Source organism: Amphiura filiformis, chromosome 17, assembly GCF_039555335.1.
Source record: "Amphiura filiformis chromosome 17, Afil_fr2py, whole genome shotgun sequence".
Lineage (NCBI taxonomy): Eukaryota > Metazoa > Echinodermata > Ophiuroidea > Amphilepidida > Amphiuridae > Amphiura > Amphiura filiformis.
In genome coordinates this window covers 16,761,187-16,778,272 of record NC_092644.1, presented here as the reverse complement: position 1 = coordinate 16,778,272, position 17,086 = coordinate 16,761,187, and the positions used below count along the sequence as shown (strand labels likewise).

General features: G+C 36.1%; 1 protein-coding gene and 1 long non-coding RNA gene across 2 annotated transcripts; both read left to right on the top strand.

Annotated features, from left to right (window-relative positions):
- The first annotated feature begins 1,534 nt into the window (after nucleotides 1–1,534).
- On the top strand, nucleotides 1,535–9,686 carry LOC140138253 (uncharacterized). The gene is made up of 3 exons (XR_011856975.1): nucleotides 1,535–1,665; nucleotides 6,937–7,085; nucleotides 9,588–9,686. It is a non-coding gene; the product is annotated as an uncharacterized lncRNA (long non-coding RNA).
- A 722-nt stretch (nucleotides 9,687–10,408) lies between these two features.
- On the top strand, nucleotides 10,409–16,987 carry LOC140137012 (uncharacterized). The gene is made up of 5 exons (XM_072158673.1): nucleotides 10,409–10,488; nucleotides 10,618–10,716; nucleotides 11,597–11,695; nucleotides 16,529–16,627; nucleotides 16,883–16,987. The coding sequence occupies exons 1-5, from the start codon at nucleotides 10,411–10,413 to the stop codon at nucleotides 16,985–16,987; spliced, it is 480 nt and encodes a 159-aa protein (XP_072014774.1). The 5' UTR covers nucleotides 10,409–10,410.
- The last annotated feature ends 99 nt before the right edge of the window (nucleotides 16,988–17,086 follow it).

Genomic DNA, 17,086 nt, shown 5'->3' with positions numbered 1-17,086 from the left:
AACAGCACTAGAAACAAAATTCGCTGTGGGGGTCGCGAATGCCATAAAGCAACACACGCTCACCGAAGGTAGCCGAGGGTCTGTGTGAAAGGTTACACTACCGCTTGTGGCAGAAAGGATTCGCAAGCAGCTATCATGGCGGCTTCCATGAATCGCAGAAACGAAGGATTAAAAGTGCTTTTTCTTTGTTAGGAATATTCCGAAATTCATATAGACCGTCTGGTATGTTTAATTTAAGGGTATATAACTATATTAGCCATTGATTAGTTTATGGTACAGATTTCCTTTAATAAACCCAGAACTGTCAGCAATGTCTTTTGAGAACGAAAAGTGTAAAAACAGCACTAAAAACAAAATTCGCTGTGGGGGGTCGCGAATGCCATAAAGCAACACACGCTCGCCGAAGGTAGCCGAGGGTCTGTGTGAAAGGTTACACTACCGCTTGTGGCAGAAAGGATTCGCAAGCAGCTATCATGGCGGCTTCCATAAATCGCAGAAACGAAGGATTAAAAGTGCTTTTTCTTTGTTAGGAATATTCCGAAATTCATATAGACCGTCTGGTATGTTTAATTTAGTGGTATATAACTATATTAGCCAATGATTAGTTTATGGTACAGATTTCCTTTAATGGAAATTGGAAGACGTTCTATCCTGTTCAGAGGGCCAAAGCAAGGAATAGTCTGCAATCTGATCTGAAATATCCAATACCAACCAGCACTTCCATTTTCAAAATTAGGTTTTTAGCAATATTTATTGCTGTATAATGACACTTGTTGTAATAAGTAGCAAATCTTTTACTGTTTTCATTCACTATAATAAAAATTTGAAAACATTGACATTTTTGAATATTTTTTTTAGTTTTCAAAAGTGTATATTTTGGCCTAAGTGAAATATTGGTGAAGTTTCTTGTATACCAATTTCAATGTGTTTAAAATCCTTAAGGGGTTACTACACCCCTCGATAAATTTGTGTCTATTTTTCTATTTTTCTCAAAAACTAATAATACAGTGGTAACAAAAGTTATGTAGATTATTGGGGCAAGGATCCAATTACTACACTGAAATTTCAGTGACCCAAGACAAGCGGTTCGTTATTTATGATAAGAAATTAGGTACCGCTAGGATGTACCTCATTTCCGATCATATATACTGAACCGCTTGCCTTGAGTCACTGAAAATTCAGTGTAGTAATTGGGATCCTTGCCCCAATAATAACTTTTGTTACCAGTGTGTTATTATTTTTTGAGAAAAATGCAAAAATAGTCACAAATTTACCACAGGGGTGTAGTACCCCTTAAATAATAATAATTTGTGAAATGTGTATATTTAATTGAAATAATTGTGAAATTTCATGTGAATCAATCAATGTCACAATACTAAAAGTTCTCTTGAACTTTTACTTGTTTTCTCGAATGTCGTGATTCATATTAGGTAGGCATTTTTATTCAAAATTGTTGACCCGTGTCTGCATTTTCAGCAAAATGATTTTACTATCCGCGCGCCATGATAGCTGATCTCGTCGTTTAACACGTAAATGCAAATCAAACGATAATGTACACGGAAATAAACTCAATCTTAGGACCACCAATGTAAGTTAGAATCATATGGTTATAGTTTACAAGTCTGCAGGAGTGCACCTGATCTTCTTATGGTTTGAAAACAAATGGTGAGTATAGAATAAAACGATATTGAAAAAGTTTTTTTAACCGATCATTGTCTTCGTGAATGTGGGGTCGTTACTAAATTTTGAATTGAGTCTGGATTAAATATGAAAATGAATTATTAAATATTGAAATATAGAATTTATTTTTTAACATGATACTAGTTAGCTGATAATAACTTATTGTGTGTCAAAATAAGCTAGCATTTAATACTTATGATTTCCGGCCCGGGCTTTATTTCAAACCATTTATTTGCCTTTCGATTGATCAAAATTTAAGCACGAAAATTATGTCAACGGAGTGTCAAACCATCAAAAACAATTGAACGCGCATGCTAGTGGCTTATGTCGTTTGTGTGAACCAGGAAATAATTACTGGCTTGCTTTTTCAGTATTATTACTTTCTGGTTTGATGAAAACAATACCAATAGCAACAGCAACAAGAGAACACCTAATTAGTAAACTTCAAAAAATTTGGTAAACGTAGTAAGTTTTTGAGCTTTTTTGCGAAAGGAGATAAAGATTTTAATAAGCAAACATAAAATCTGCAATATGTTAAAAATACCCGGTAAAAATATCACCGATATACAATAATCCTCTGTATGTGTATAATGTAAAGCGTGAAAGAAATGAATCTTTTCCTATACATGTCATATACCTTTGCAACCTGATTAATAATTTTCATGAATATCTCCCGTAAATGATTTCGTATAAAGAAACCCGATGTGGTTCCTTGCACTTGAATATATATATATTTTGAACAGATATGCCATAGTCGTTAGCTTGCGTCTTGAGACAGAAGCTTGTGTCTTGAGTCAAAAACTGACAATAATTTTGATTATTATGTGCCGAATTATATAGCGCAGTGTACCAAAACTGAACCAAAATATAATATTTATTACATATTTACCCGGGATATTTACACACAATTATTGTGACGTCATATCAGTATTATGTGGGGAGTGGTTGTACTTATTTTGGCATCACTTGATACAGGACCACACTAATACAGGACCCAATAGCTATACATTGGTACCAAATACAGTAGAACTGCATGCATGTAGGGGTATAATACCGAAAAAAATATCCCTTGGTATTTAAGAAACACATTGGTATGAAAGAGTTGATTTTAATGTCATTTATTCATGTTATTTGTGGAATCATTATTTTTAGTAACCAGTAATGAGCCTACAAGTTTGATCAAAAATTTGACCTGCATTTTGTTTTCATTCAGTTTACTTTTGCATTTATTAATGGGCAACGGGCTACGCGGAGTATTGTTTGTCTTGGCTCGACTTGTCCTTGTCTTAATTTTTATTGGCAAATAGCTCTTTTGTTTTTAAATTAAATAAATTTGTTGTTTCTTAGTGATTTTTCATGCTTTATGTAGATTTTGTCTTTCATGCAAAGGGTCTCCACTGCTCTTAGTGCCATTTTAAAGATATATCTAGTGCTATGAAAAATTGTATTCGTAGGTAATGTAAAAAATACCACTCAAAAAATTATCACAAAAATTCATAATTATGTACAAATATGTGAAAAATTGAACAGGCAATCTTTGAATACACGACTTTCAGGAAATCAATTTAGATTCAATCCAATGACTGCTTTTCATAACTGATGTAGATGTTTTTAAAAATACCTTAAGAAATATTTTTTTTTTAAATGGGTAAAATAGCATGTTTTTGGGTCTCTGTGTCTAAGTTTTTCACAGAAGGGGGTCTTATTATATATGGCGCAAAGCGTATGATCAAGGCGAATAAACACAATGAAAAACGAATGTCATTTGTGTAATACTTTTAAGTTATGGCCCTGAACATGCCGTGAACACTTCTCGTTGGATTCGACCAGTTACACAAACTGCATCATTTCTAACATTTCAAAAGATAACTGCCAACAACTTCTTAGGTGGTAAATGACCATTAAATCAAATCAATTAATTACCTTAACCTAAATACATACATTATGGTGCATTGATGATTCAAAATAGCCACTATCGGGTTTGTTAATCGTTTTTAAAAGACATAAACTTCAATTAAGGCGACTGTAAAGTCTCAGAAGTCAGAAATGCATTAAGTAAAAGTGTTATCCATCAAAACAACGTTGACAACGTAAAGAAAGCAGCAAGTTTAAAAAGCCCCCACTTCCCATTTGTAAAAGATACGGATTAAAACTTTGTCATTATTATCAACTTGAAACACAAAGTGTTATGTATCTTTAATGTGCCGATGCGATATTAAGTTGTCTGGAACGATCAGAAAGGTTATTATGTTGGGCAATATCCTATATAATTGTGTTTTGTTTTATAATATTAAGTTCATGATCAATTGAATGATCGATTGAATTAAACGAATAACAAATAGGCATGTTAATGACAATGATGCTATTTTAATAACACCGATTTGCTATTGATATTCAAAATGGGACCAAGTTTCAAAAAGTGAGCCGAGGTGGGGGCTTTTTAAACTTGCTGCTTTCTTTACGTTGTCAACGTTTTTTGGTGGATTTCCTTTCTTTTTATGAATGTAGCCAAACAGCTCCAAGCCTGGAAAATCATCGGGTTACGAAGTACTCCATAAAACGAATAAAACGAAAAATAGATGTTTGAAGTTATGTTATCCTTGATTTACGACAGTAAATAATTTAACAAAACTTTATTTTTAAAACTCGCTGGTCACAGCTACCGCGTGACTGTAATGTTAATAGGGATACATAATATGATCAATATACATTTTAATATACTTTAATTATTCAAAGGCAACTAAGAAAATGTAAATATGAACAACACATACATGCCAGCGAGACACAGAGTCAGTCCGAAGGCTTATACTACGGAAGCGTCTAAGTGCCACGACTTAGAAAGATAATTATATTTTAATGATTGTGGTTTTTGTAGTACTGCGTGTCAATCTAGTTGGATATCCAAATTTCGCGGTTGTTAGTTCTTTGTAGCCCTGCGGGGCAATTTAGTTGGATTTCCCTATTAAGCGGCAGTTGTTGGCGGTCTTTCGCGGTTTGTGATTTTAATTTCCCTCATTCTTCATGCCCTACCCTCTATCGGGGGTTAATTTATAGTTTAAGTTTGTTGGATAACTATACTTCGCGGTGTGTGGTTCTTTGTAGCCATGCGGGGCAATCTAGTTGGATATCCAAATTTCGCGGTTGATAGTTATTTAGATTTAGATTTAGTTGGATTTCCCTATTAAGCGGCGGTTGTTGCCGGTCTTTCGCGGTTTGGGGTTTTAATTTCCCTCATTCTTCATGCCCTACCCTCTATGGGGGGGGGGGGGGGGTAATTTATAGTTTAAGCTTGTTGGAAAACTATTGTTGGATGTCTCTATTGAGCGGCGGTTGTTGGTGGTCATTCGCAGTTTGTGGTTTTAATTTGTTGGATATCCAAATTTCGCGGTTTGTGGTTCTTTGTAGCCCTGCGGGACAATCTAGTTGGATATCCCTAGTGAGCGGTGGTTTTTGGCGTTCTTTCGCGGTTTGTGGTTTTAATTTCTCTAATTTATCAGGCCCTGTCCTCTATCGGTGGCTAATTTGTCTTTTAAACTGGTTGGATATCCATATTTCGCGGTTTGTGGTTCTTTGTAGCCCTGCAAACTAGCCCTGCCTAGTTTGACATCCCTATTGAGCGGCGGTTGTTGGCGGTCTTTCGCAATTTGTGGTTTTTAATTTCCCTCATTCTTCAAGCCCTGATCTTTAGGAGGGGGTAATTTATAACTTAAGCTTGTTGGATAACAAGCTCCACGGGGCAATTTAGGTGGATATCCAAAATATCTTGTTTTAGGTGGATATCCAAAATTTGCGTTTCTGGTTCTTTGTAACCATGTGGGGCAATCTAGTTTGACATTCCTATTGAGCGGCGGTTGTTGGCGGTCTTAATTTCCCTCATTCTTCAAGCCCTGCTCTCTATCGAGGGTTAATTAAATAGCTTAAGCTTGTTGGCTATCCAAATGTCGCGGCTTGTGGTTCTTTGCAGCCCTATGGAAAATCTTGTTGCATATTCCTAGTTGTTCCGTGTGTCTGTGGTGGGGACAGTCCCTCCTTTCAATAGGCCTTTGGGTACTTTTGCCGCTTTGCTAATTTGTCTTTACGTATGACTTAATGGCCTTCCATATTTGGTTGTCTCTTTTTGGATACATTTTTGTCCCTGTTATCATGCGAATCGCCCCGTGGTAGGACAGAACTTTATTTAAATGAGAAAAATATTGGTAACCTGATCTAGTTTCTTGTGTTATTCAGATTGTTGTGTTGTTCAGATTTAAATAAATAAAGAAAGTAATGTAATGTAATGTAAAATAAAGAGATTTCTTTTATTATTTGTTCTGCTAGCGGCTGCACTATACATAGGTTTTTTAAATAGGCCCTTAATATAACCAAATCAAACATCTTGCTTTGATAAAAAAATATAATATCACAATATCACTGGATGATTAAAATTGTGTTATCCTTGATTAATGATAAAATTATTGTGTAATAAAATGTTGAAAAAAAATCAGTTGGTCATCGGATTTCGAACTCGTATCCCCGGACCCGGAGTCGAACGCCGAAACCATTGAGCCACGGGACTGTGATGTAAATTGCTGTGTCGAAATACAGTATTTATTATATGAATGGGTGCATCGTCCGGAAAGAACAAAAGAATTGTGAAAAACTTGATTTTTTGGCGAATGGGGCTCAGAATTTGTATGTAGGGTATCTCAGAAAATGCTAGGGTATAATTGGAAGTAAATCTGAAAAAGTAGTGTGTAGGTGATTGCCCGCTAGTGCTGTAGCCTTGTCCAAAAATTCTGGATCAGCATTATTTTCCACAAATTTGCGCTATGAAATACCGCGTGAAATGAAGCAAAAGTGTTTGTTTATTATCAAACAATGGCTGACTGTAGGATTGGTGTCCCTTTTTGAATTAATGAGTTGTCAAGATATTACATTTGGGACTCTAAATAACATTAAACATGGTTTTAGATACACTTTGTACCCAGCGAAAAATATCATAGAACAATAGAAGTCAAGTGTTTTAATGTTAGGTATAAATATAGTCTCGCGGGAGCATCTGTTTATTAGGCTTCTTTAACAGTCTTTTTTTTTTAAAAACTTGCTGGTCACGGCTACCGCGTGACTCGAATAACTATATTCACGTATGACATAAAGAGTATACATTTTCCAAAAGGAAAAGATTCTAGTAATTTGGAAGAAAATCAGAAAATTGATGGGCTTGAATTGTTTCCAATCATAACGTTCTTGTTTACCATCTTTAAACTTGGATTTTAGGTAAAACAATGGATGAAGAAGATCAGGCGGATGACGGAACCAGTCAAGAAGGCAACGACAGTCTTGATGAAGAAGACCAACAATTTTTGAACGATATTGTGTCACGAATACGGGCTGGGAACGATGTTGAAGTGGATGCTCTGAGTAAAGTAAGTGGGAGAAATAACGAGTACCAATTACATACTCCAATCCCATTCAAACTTGATATTACATGGCGCCATTACTGGGCGTTCTGGATAAAATTTCAGTCGTAGTGCAAGCGTTAACACCGTTACCCCAGCTGCCTGGGGTCAGAATTCCGGACCAAGAAAGGTGCCAAATTCGGCAGCCGCTTAAAGGGGTACGTTTAGAGAAGCCTTTAGGTGTATAATTTAAAATTTTGATTCGGGGTTACAAAATAGGGTATAGGGTTAGTATTTTCGATTAGTTATTGTCGTCTGCATAGAGCAGCAACTTGCAGCTCTGCACTGAAATGTCAACGAAATGTCAACGTAATGTTTCTAAACAATTATGGATTAGCTTTGTCTTCCTGTTTTGGTATATAAGGACAGCTCTCTTACTCTTCACGACAGAGACACTTTTTTCTTCGTCCAGATTCTCTTCAGGATAATCTGGGTTATTGCTAGGACTTTTCAGCATTTCTTGTATAACAGATATGTAATGACATTCATACATGAGCAGAATTGTTCTTCTTCAATGTAACTTCCTTTCACTCTGTCAAGGATGGTGTATGTTCTGCTGCAAATTGGTACCTTGGGGCCTTTGCTTTTGGGATGCCACTCAAGAGGTTATACCGATATTGGCGTTTGTTGTCACGATAAGGTTACGAAAGTATGTATCCGCAACTTCCTTTCTAAATTCTGGTGCACCTTGTTCACCTTCAGTGTCCAATAGTTTTTAGCATGCTGGTGAGCATGGTGAGGGTTATTCGTGTGCTCTATCTGTACATATCTTAGGTATGAAACCCAGAATATGAAAGCAATTCTTGTCTGGTGCTGAAATGGCAGCCATCTTGGATTTCACATGATGTAATTCCAGACCAACATTGACAATTGTCGCAGTGGATTATAATTATGACTGGATGGCACACCAAAATTGCCACCATCATCATCATCAGTCGGCTGCGGAGCAGGCGACTACAAGATTTCTCCAACCGATCTTGCGATCTTGGGCAAGCGAAACAATTTCTTGATTTTAAACATGACTCTGTAGCAAGATGTTGCAAAGGCCTTGATCTTGTTTTCCATGTCCTTGGTGATTAGCCATGACTCACACCCGTACAGAAAGACAGTAACACAAGTTGTCTCAAACAGCTTGACTTTTGTTTCGATTGGCAGGGATGGAATTCTTCAAAGGCGTTCCAGTTTCCAGAAAGCTGCCCAGGCTAATGCTTTTCTTCTTTTTAGGTCGCCAGCACTATAGCCCATCTTGGAACCCAAGTACTTGAAGTCTGTGACATGGTTGATGGTACTACCATAGGCTTCAAGTGCTAGTTGGGCGATATAGTTTGCAGTCATATATTCTGTCTTTGGTGCGCTGATAACAAGACCTAGATGATGCTGCTGCAGTTGCAGTCCTAGTAAGCTGCGACTGGGCCCGGGCTCTGGAAGATTCCAACAGGCAATATCACCAGAAAAATCCAGGTCATACAGCATCCTAGCAGGATACCTGCTTGACCGACGTGGGTAGGTAACAATTCCAGCATCATTCTAGGATCAATGTGAGGTCGGATCCTGTTCAAAAGGATCTTGTTGTACACTTTTGCGGCAATGGACATAAGCGAAATACCACGGTAGTTTGTCATGAGAGAGAGAGGTCGCTTTCTTTGATAGAGGAATGATTACATTTGTGACCCATTGACGTGGCGGTGTCAGCGTTGAGAATACATCTATGCAGAATTCGAGAATCATATCATATCCCCTCCTCCCTGAAGGGCTTCAACAGTTATAGCACAGTCCAATGCTGCTGCCTTGTTGGTCTTCGTGGCTGCTATTGCTTCAACTACCTCTTCACGAGTTGGGGGCTCAGTGATGACAGGAAGATCTTCAACAACTGGTACAGGAAGTTCTGAAGCTGCTGTGCCACTGTCGTTGTTAAGAAGTGAGCTAAAATATTCCTTCCTTCCTCAAGCAGTTCATGGTAACTGGTTGGGGCTGTTCCATCCCTCTTTTTGACTTTCACCCCTTTCCGTGAGTTCTTTGTATCATTGACTTAAGGTTTTGACTATACCTAATTGCCACCATAAGTTAAATAATATCATGGTTATAATAAAACCATGAATTGACGGCCATATTGGCAGCCATCTTGGACTTACCATAATATAATCCCTGCCTGACCTTCTAAAGAGTATAAATGAATCCCCACAACCTATGACTAGACACCAAAATCACCATGTTAGGTTGAATCTGTAGGAAAATATACCGTCGATAATATAAAATGGCGGACATTTTCAACGCCATCTTGAATTTCTCAAAACCCTTAAGGGTGAGCAATTTTCGCCCTGAAGATTCTGAAAGAGGATAACATCAGCTATACAAAAAATATGCAAAATTTCCAGGTTATACCATGGTTCTGTCAGACAATGGTTCATTGTTGTCAACACCCACCTAATTGCGCTTAGATAGTAACCAATAGTTGTAATGTCTTTACAGGATGGATTTACTGCTTTAATGCTGGCATCACAAGATGGACATACAGAGACTGTCACGTGTCTTATTGAGGCAAAGGCGTCATTAGATGTCCAACAAGAGGTGAGGTTTTAGTGCATCTATCCAGATTTGTAAATACTAAAAGATATTGTCGGCCGTATCCATTACTGACATATTCGACATTTTAAACATTTTTGAGAAAATTGGTATATTAGTTTTTATGTTCTGCTCTATTTATTCATCAAAAACCATGCCTCAAAGTGGCTTAATTAGTAAGATAATAATTAATTTAATAATGCCGTATTTGCGAAACCTTGAAATGTCTGCATCACATAAAGACGTATATTTGGCGATCACCTATACTGCGCAAGCTAAGTATGTCGATCTGCAATTTGAAGAATTTGCCGTTTCACATAGTTGTGTATTTGCGCGACGTATTTTGTGCGACTTAGCACGGTAAAATTACTGTTTTGTCCTTTTCACATAGTGACGTATTTGCGCAACTGTTTCACATGGTGGCGTATTTGCACGACGTATTTTATTTAATATTGATTTTTTGTAGAATAAGTTACGCTCTGATAGTGATAAGTGAATTACATTGAAAATATGGCATATTTTCATTACTTTTAGCCAGGCAATATTGTGTTAATCAAAATTATGCAGCAAATGAAAATCGCTAAATTTTTAAATTCGATTTTCTCGAAATGCGTATTTTGCAAATACGTCAGTATGTGATACGGCCGACGATTTGTCGGGTTCATTCTTCAACATTTGATTTAATGAATTACATTGAAAATATGGATTGAAAAAAAGGACTGCTCTTATGATGGCATCACAAAATGGACATACAGAGTCTGTCACTTGTCTTATTGAGGCAAAGGCGTCATTGGATATCCAGAGTAAGGTGAGGTTTAAGTAAAACAACTCGGCTTCGTCTCGTTGTTTTACTTAAAATAATGATGTCGCCCGTGGTATATGAGACGATAGATGCACTCCAGCGGCTAAAAACAATACCTTTATTCTCTAATTTCAGAATGGAGGGACTGCTCTTATGCTGGCATCAGTAAATGGACATACAGATACTGTCACGTGTCTTATTAAGGCAAAGGCGTCATTGGATATCCAGAGTAAGGTGAGGTTTTAGTGAATCTATCTAGATATGTAACATTTAATGTCTGATCGGGTTCATTCTTCAACATTTGAGTTAACATACAAAAAGTGAGCATGGAAGAAATAATATACGTGTTCATTGCTGTCAACATCCACATGATTGCGCTTAGATACATGTAGTAACCAAGAGTGTCATGTCTTTACATGATGGATGGATTGCTCTAAAGCCGGTTATATATTTATAGGTTAATGAACGCGTATTACTTTAGGGAGATAAATTAGACAAAATAATGCACGCGCGCTGATGTTGATGCGTCTAATGCACGAGCCCCGAAGGGGGGGGGATGCATTAGATGCATCAACATCAGCGCAAGTGCATTATTTTGTCTAATTTCTCGAGCAACAAATAATATTAACCTATTTCATACACTAGAAGAAAAAACACGTGATTTTTGCTGTTTTTATAACAAAATTATCACTTAAAAATATTGGAAAACAGAACCAAATATAAATGCATCAACCCGCCCGAAAAAAATGAATCAAGCCTACGCGACGCGGACGCGTGTGCAAGCACTGAGGGTAGTACGCGGAGTGCACATTATACACAATCAATGCATGGTTTGGATTTTCTAACGCTTGCTCTGATTGGTTCTCACTATCTAAGAGTGTATGAATAGATAGTGTGTGAATTTGACATTTCAGGATGGATGGACTGCTCTTCATTAATACTATACGTGTTTATTGGTGTGAACATCTAGCTGATTGCGCTTAGATATTATCCAATAGTGTCATGTCTTTACATGATGGATGGACTGCTCTAATGCTAGTAATAGTAACCAGATGGACTGCTCTAATGCTGGTGATATATTAGAGTGTAACCAGGTGTCAATTTGTCATTTCAGGATGGATGGACTGCTCTTATGCTGGCATCACAAAAAGGACATACAGAGACTGTCACGTGTCTTATTGAGGCAAAGGCGTCATTGGATATCCAGAGAGAGGTGAGGTTATAGTGAATCTATCAAGATATGCAAATATTCAATGTTTGATGATAATGTCGGGTTCATTCTTCAACAATTGATTTAATATACAAAAAGTTAACAAGGAAGAAATAATATACGTGTTCATTGCTGTCCACCTGATTGTACTTATATAGTAACCAATAGTGTCATGTCTTTACATGATGGACAGTAGACTTCGGTTGTATATATAAATGCGCTTTTATAAATGCGCACGTGACCAGATGGCCAGCGCCATATTTGCATTACATCACTGTCAATCACTGAAATGGCGATCATTGAAGGAGTGGCTACAGTTGTGACCTTGTTTCGTGGCTAGCACTGGCAAGGAACATTGGCTGGAGGTTCGATGCTATAAATTTGCAAGGATAAATCATGGATATCAAAGGATCATGATTATTGCACAGCACCCCCATGTACAAACATAACTAATGTTTATTTATTGATTTTTATTTATTTATTTATTTATTTATTTATTTATTTATTTATTTATTTATTTATTTATTTATTTATTTATTTATTTATTTATGCGACGAAAAACGAAAACCCTGTTCTATTTTGAACAAATTGGGAAACAAATTATTCCTGTACAAATGAATGCCGACCCCAAATTTCGGACATTTCAGGACAATTTTTTTTTTGTATTTTCTCAAATTGAAATTTATTTACAGATTTTTGTGATTTTTTGGGTTATTTAAAATTAAAAAAAACCCAACCGACCGACCGACCCTACTTGAAAGGTCCGTTCGCCCGTAGAACAGGGTTTCTCTCTTTCTCGCCTTACTTATAATTTTATAAATATTATTTGTCCCCCCCTTCCCCCAAAACCACCCCTCCCTTTTTACACTCATAAATTATTTGTTTTTTTTTTGCTAACTTTCCCCTTCAGTGTAAAGTAAAACTTTATAAGCCGGTTGAATCAAACTGAACAAAATTGACGTATACAATTACAATATAATACCATGACAATAATGTGTATGACGGATCTAACTTACTAGCTCAATAAACCTCAAACCATGCACCACATACGTGATTGTACGTCAAATTGTCATATAACGTATATGGTCAATTCCAGCGAAAGCGGGACAAAATTCTCTCTATGTTAACTTTCCACTTTAAAATGTCATTAATAAAGGAAATCACGTTATTGATGGAGCATATCATGTCACGTCCAATGTGCTCTCTTTGTGCATATAGGCCTTTACTAGCAAGTCATACCAGGGGACAAGTTATGATAGCTTAAATGAATTGGCGTTACCCACGAATTCAAAGATAAAGCACCATATATGTCATTGAATGTCCTTCAATCAAAATGAAATTATTACCGTTAGAAAGACGTTTGCATGATCTCTCATCATATGTAAAACGATTGAATTCCACCAAAGTTTGTGGACTCTAGAGGCCATTAAGTCAATTTGGCTAATAATTTTGTTACCCGCGTATCAAAAATAAAATGATCGTTCTGAAAAATGTTAAGTGAATATGCCATAAATGACTATATCATGAAACGAAGTTTCGTTCTATAATTCTGAGGTCCAAGTGATTATTTTATGCAAATACGTTTTACCCATAAAATTCCATAAAATCAAATTTGACGTTACCCATGCACGTATCAACTGTTACCCACGAGTCCATCAAATATAATTGCCATAACTTAAATTAACATTTAATGACATTGGACACTGAATTAAGTTTGACAAGCGCTTAAAATTGTAAATCGTAAAAATACGTTCACCGCTTTAAAAAAGAATCTACGACGGTTTAAACTTTTGTTACCCACGAATCCCGAATAGATGCTAACCTTGAAAAATAAGGAGATTGTTTATTTTAAGTTTAAATCAGCACATATTCAAGCCATGGGTATGCTATAATTTTGACAGTACTTACAGTTTATACACCTAAGAAACGCAAACCCCAAACGGTACTATAGTACTTATAGCTTTACCCACGAATTCGGCGTTACCCACGAATCCAAGGATTTACTTGTAAATTATATGTTTCTTATGCATCTTAACATTTTGAAAACATGCGAAATAGGTTCCAAAACAGTCCTGTTTAATAGCGTCCTCTTGAAGGTATACTGAAGCTGCATCATGAAGTTTTGATTGATTATCCTAAATTACCATTTTGGGGGTAAATGCAATTGGTTAGAGAAACGGGAATCATTGAAACACAATGGAGGAATAACCGCATGGTGGTTTCCAACCTTCTGTAATATTTTCTATTTTGCCGCTTACCAATACATACCTTCAAATATGTGTTACCCACGAACATTTTGGTTACCCACGAATCCCTACTTAAATTATAGTTAACAATGTATTGATAGTGTTTTAGTTCATAGGAACTGTCAAACACGAGTTAATAGAATATTGCTGCATGAAAATATGGAATGATTTTACTAAAATAATAATATAAAACTGTTTGCTCTGTCTATTTGAATTTGGCAACTTCATTATTCTCAAAATTTTTATACCCAAAATGCCATAATGATCCATTCTAAATATTCCATGTAGTCTGTATTTTGATTAAAATTCATTTTAGTGCCATTGCAGCCTGAATTATTGACATACGGAAAAGTATTTTTTATTTGTATTTAAAAAAATTAATAGGAATTGCTATTTTCCAGACGCTGTTACCCACGAATCCATCCGAGATCCTCATCCTGCGACGAGATACAAAATCTAACTTTATATTTATATGAAGCATTTATTCTAATCTTTCGAAATAATACAGTAATGTTAAATGACAGCCACTTTGGAAAGAGTTCGAAGAATTGACACAATCTTAACTGTACACCTGGTTCTTTCTTAAAATTTGTAATAACCAAAATATTTCTTTGTAGATATATGTAATAAAATTCTATTTTACGTTCAAAGTCTTCACCGATTTCTAGTGTATATGAGTCACACATAAAATATTGAAAGATATTAAAGAAAGTGAAATTTTATGGCGTACAACAGGTGAAAAATGCTTGAATTCGTGGGTAACATGCATATGCGCATTTAACACTTTATTTGGTCTAGCAAGAAAAGTTATTTTTCAATCCGATGGCACTTCCACCTGATGATTCACTAGACATGATCGTCTCATTTGATAAGTCTAGAATTGAAAAGGAAAACATTTTCAAAATGGCCCCCAGAGAGAATTTTGGCCCGCTTTGGCTGGAATTGACCATATACTCTAAATTGTACGTCAAAGGGTGACAAAGGGTGTACAGATTACCGATTTAGCATGGGGGACACAAAAAGGTGCTTAAAAACACATTTTGAATTTGTTTTTTGTCCATTTGCGAGCGAATGAGTAAGTTAGAGTTGAGGAGGTCGGGCGGGAACATCTAGCCTATTAGTTTGAGAGGGTCATTATGCCGAAAAGGGCTAAAGTTATAGTTTCCTAAATTTACGTTATAATTAGAGTTAAAATTAGGGTCAGAGTTATGTTCATTGGCGGCACTACGGGGAGGGGGGGAATACTTATCTTGACTCCCAAATAAATAAATCCATGATCCCTTCCTTCCGAAGAAAATGACAGCCCCCTAAGTTCCCTACGTGCAAACATTATCAAATAACATCATCGGCAGCTACCCAGTCCTGACCTTAAGGGCTGGGGTATGAACGTTTGGACAGTATTTATTTTGGGACATTAGAGCACACCAGACATATCGAATTGCATTCTGAATACGAAGAATGTCATTCTGATATCAAATAATTTTGAATTTTTGAAATTCAGAATTTAATACACATTTTATGACAAATCATTAAAATTGATATTTTTGATAATTAACAGTACTTGAAGTAAACTTTATAAATCTGATGATTTATACTTAAAGTGTATGTAGGTGGGTTGAAAAGCCGACGATCAATTGAAAATTTTGACCTTTCGTATTGAAGATATGGATTTTTTCCCAAAACACGAAAAAAAAAATTAGGTCTTTTCCTCCTGCTACATACACTTTAAGAATATATCATTAGATTTACCTCTGGAAAAGGCAACCGTTACTACTAGTTTCACAGCATACCTCACTTACGATCATTGGGTATGCTGTGAAACTAGTAGTAACGGTTGCCTTTTCCAGAGGTCTATACTTTGAATTTGTTTCTACGCTCACCTGTAATGGGTTTGAGCACTTTTAATTCCAAAGTTAGTCACCTGAAAAATAATACTTATATCATTAGATTTATATTATTTACTTCGAGGACTGTTATATATCAAAAATTCGAAAAATAACAATTTTTATAATTTGTCATAAAATTTGTATTATATTGTGATTTTCAAAAATGAAAATTATTTGATATCAGAAAGACATGCTTCGTATTCAGAATACAATTCGATAGGTCTGAGGTGCTCTCATGTGCCACAAAAAATACTATCGAAACGCAATAAACGCTCATTTTAGATCCCTTAATGCCAGTAAGAATCACATTTCGTCATCAATATGGCCAATTGCCACGCCCATTTAGCACGAAAATAATGAAATATAACTTTTTAAATCAGCTATATCTAGCTTTTCCGTCAGAATTTTTTTTTTTCCGTAATGGAAAATCCAAATAAAGAGTTTATGTTTCGGGTCAAATTATTTTGCCCTTTGCAATCAATGCCACTATTTTGCAAAGCCAATTTTCCTTGTAACCTGTCATTTTCGCCTATACTTTTGCGTGTGGAATTTGTGCACATCCGGGTATCTTACATCGTTGAACACGGTATGGCGACTTGTAGATGTCACGTGCGCATTTATATATGCGCATTTATATATATACCCGAAGTCCACTGATGGATGGACTGCTCTAATAGTAACCAGGCGTCAATTTGTCATTTCAGGGTGGATGGACTGCTTTTATGCTGGCATCACAAAACGGACACACAGATACTGTCACGTGTCTTATTGAGGCAAAGGCGGCATTGGATATCCAGAAAGAGGTAAGGTTATAGTGAATGTATCATGATATGCAAATATTCAATGTCTGATGATAATGTCGGGTTTATTCTTCAACATTTCATTAAATATACAAAAAGTTAACATGAAAGAAATAATATACGTGTTCATTGGTATTAACATCTAACTGATTGTGCTTTAGATAGTAACCAATAGTGTCATGTCTTTACATGATGGATGGACTGCTCTAATGCTGGTTATACATTAGATAGTAACCAGGTGTCAATCTGTCATTTCAGAATTGGTGGACTGCTCTTATGCTGGCATCACAATATGGACATACAGAGACTGTCACGTGTCTTATTGAGGCAAAGGCGTCATTGGATATCGCCAGAATAAGGTGAGGTTTTAGTGCATCTATCCAGATATGTAAACATTTAATGTCTGATGATAATGTCGGGTTTATTCTTCAACATTTGATTTAACATGGAAGAAATAATATA

Bases quoted from the DNA above. Each gene is read 5' to 3' on its own strand.
- LOC140137012 (XM_072158673.1), top strand. From the start codon at position 10,411: ATGGCATCACAAAATGGACATACAGAGTCTGTCACTTGTCTTATTGAG. The intron at 10,489-10,617 runs GTGAGGTTTAAG...CTCTAATTTCAG, and splicing joins CATTGGATATCCAGAGTAAG to AATGGAGGGACTGCTCTTAT. The intron at 11,696-16,528 runs GTGAGGTTATAG...TTGTCATTTCAG, and splicing joins CATTGGATATCCAGAGAGAG to GGTGGATGGACTGCTTTTAT.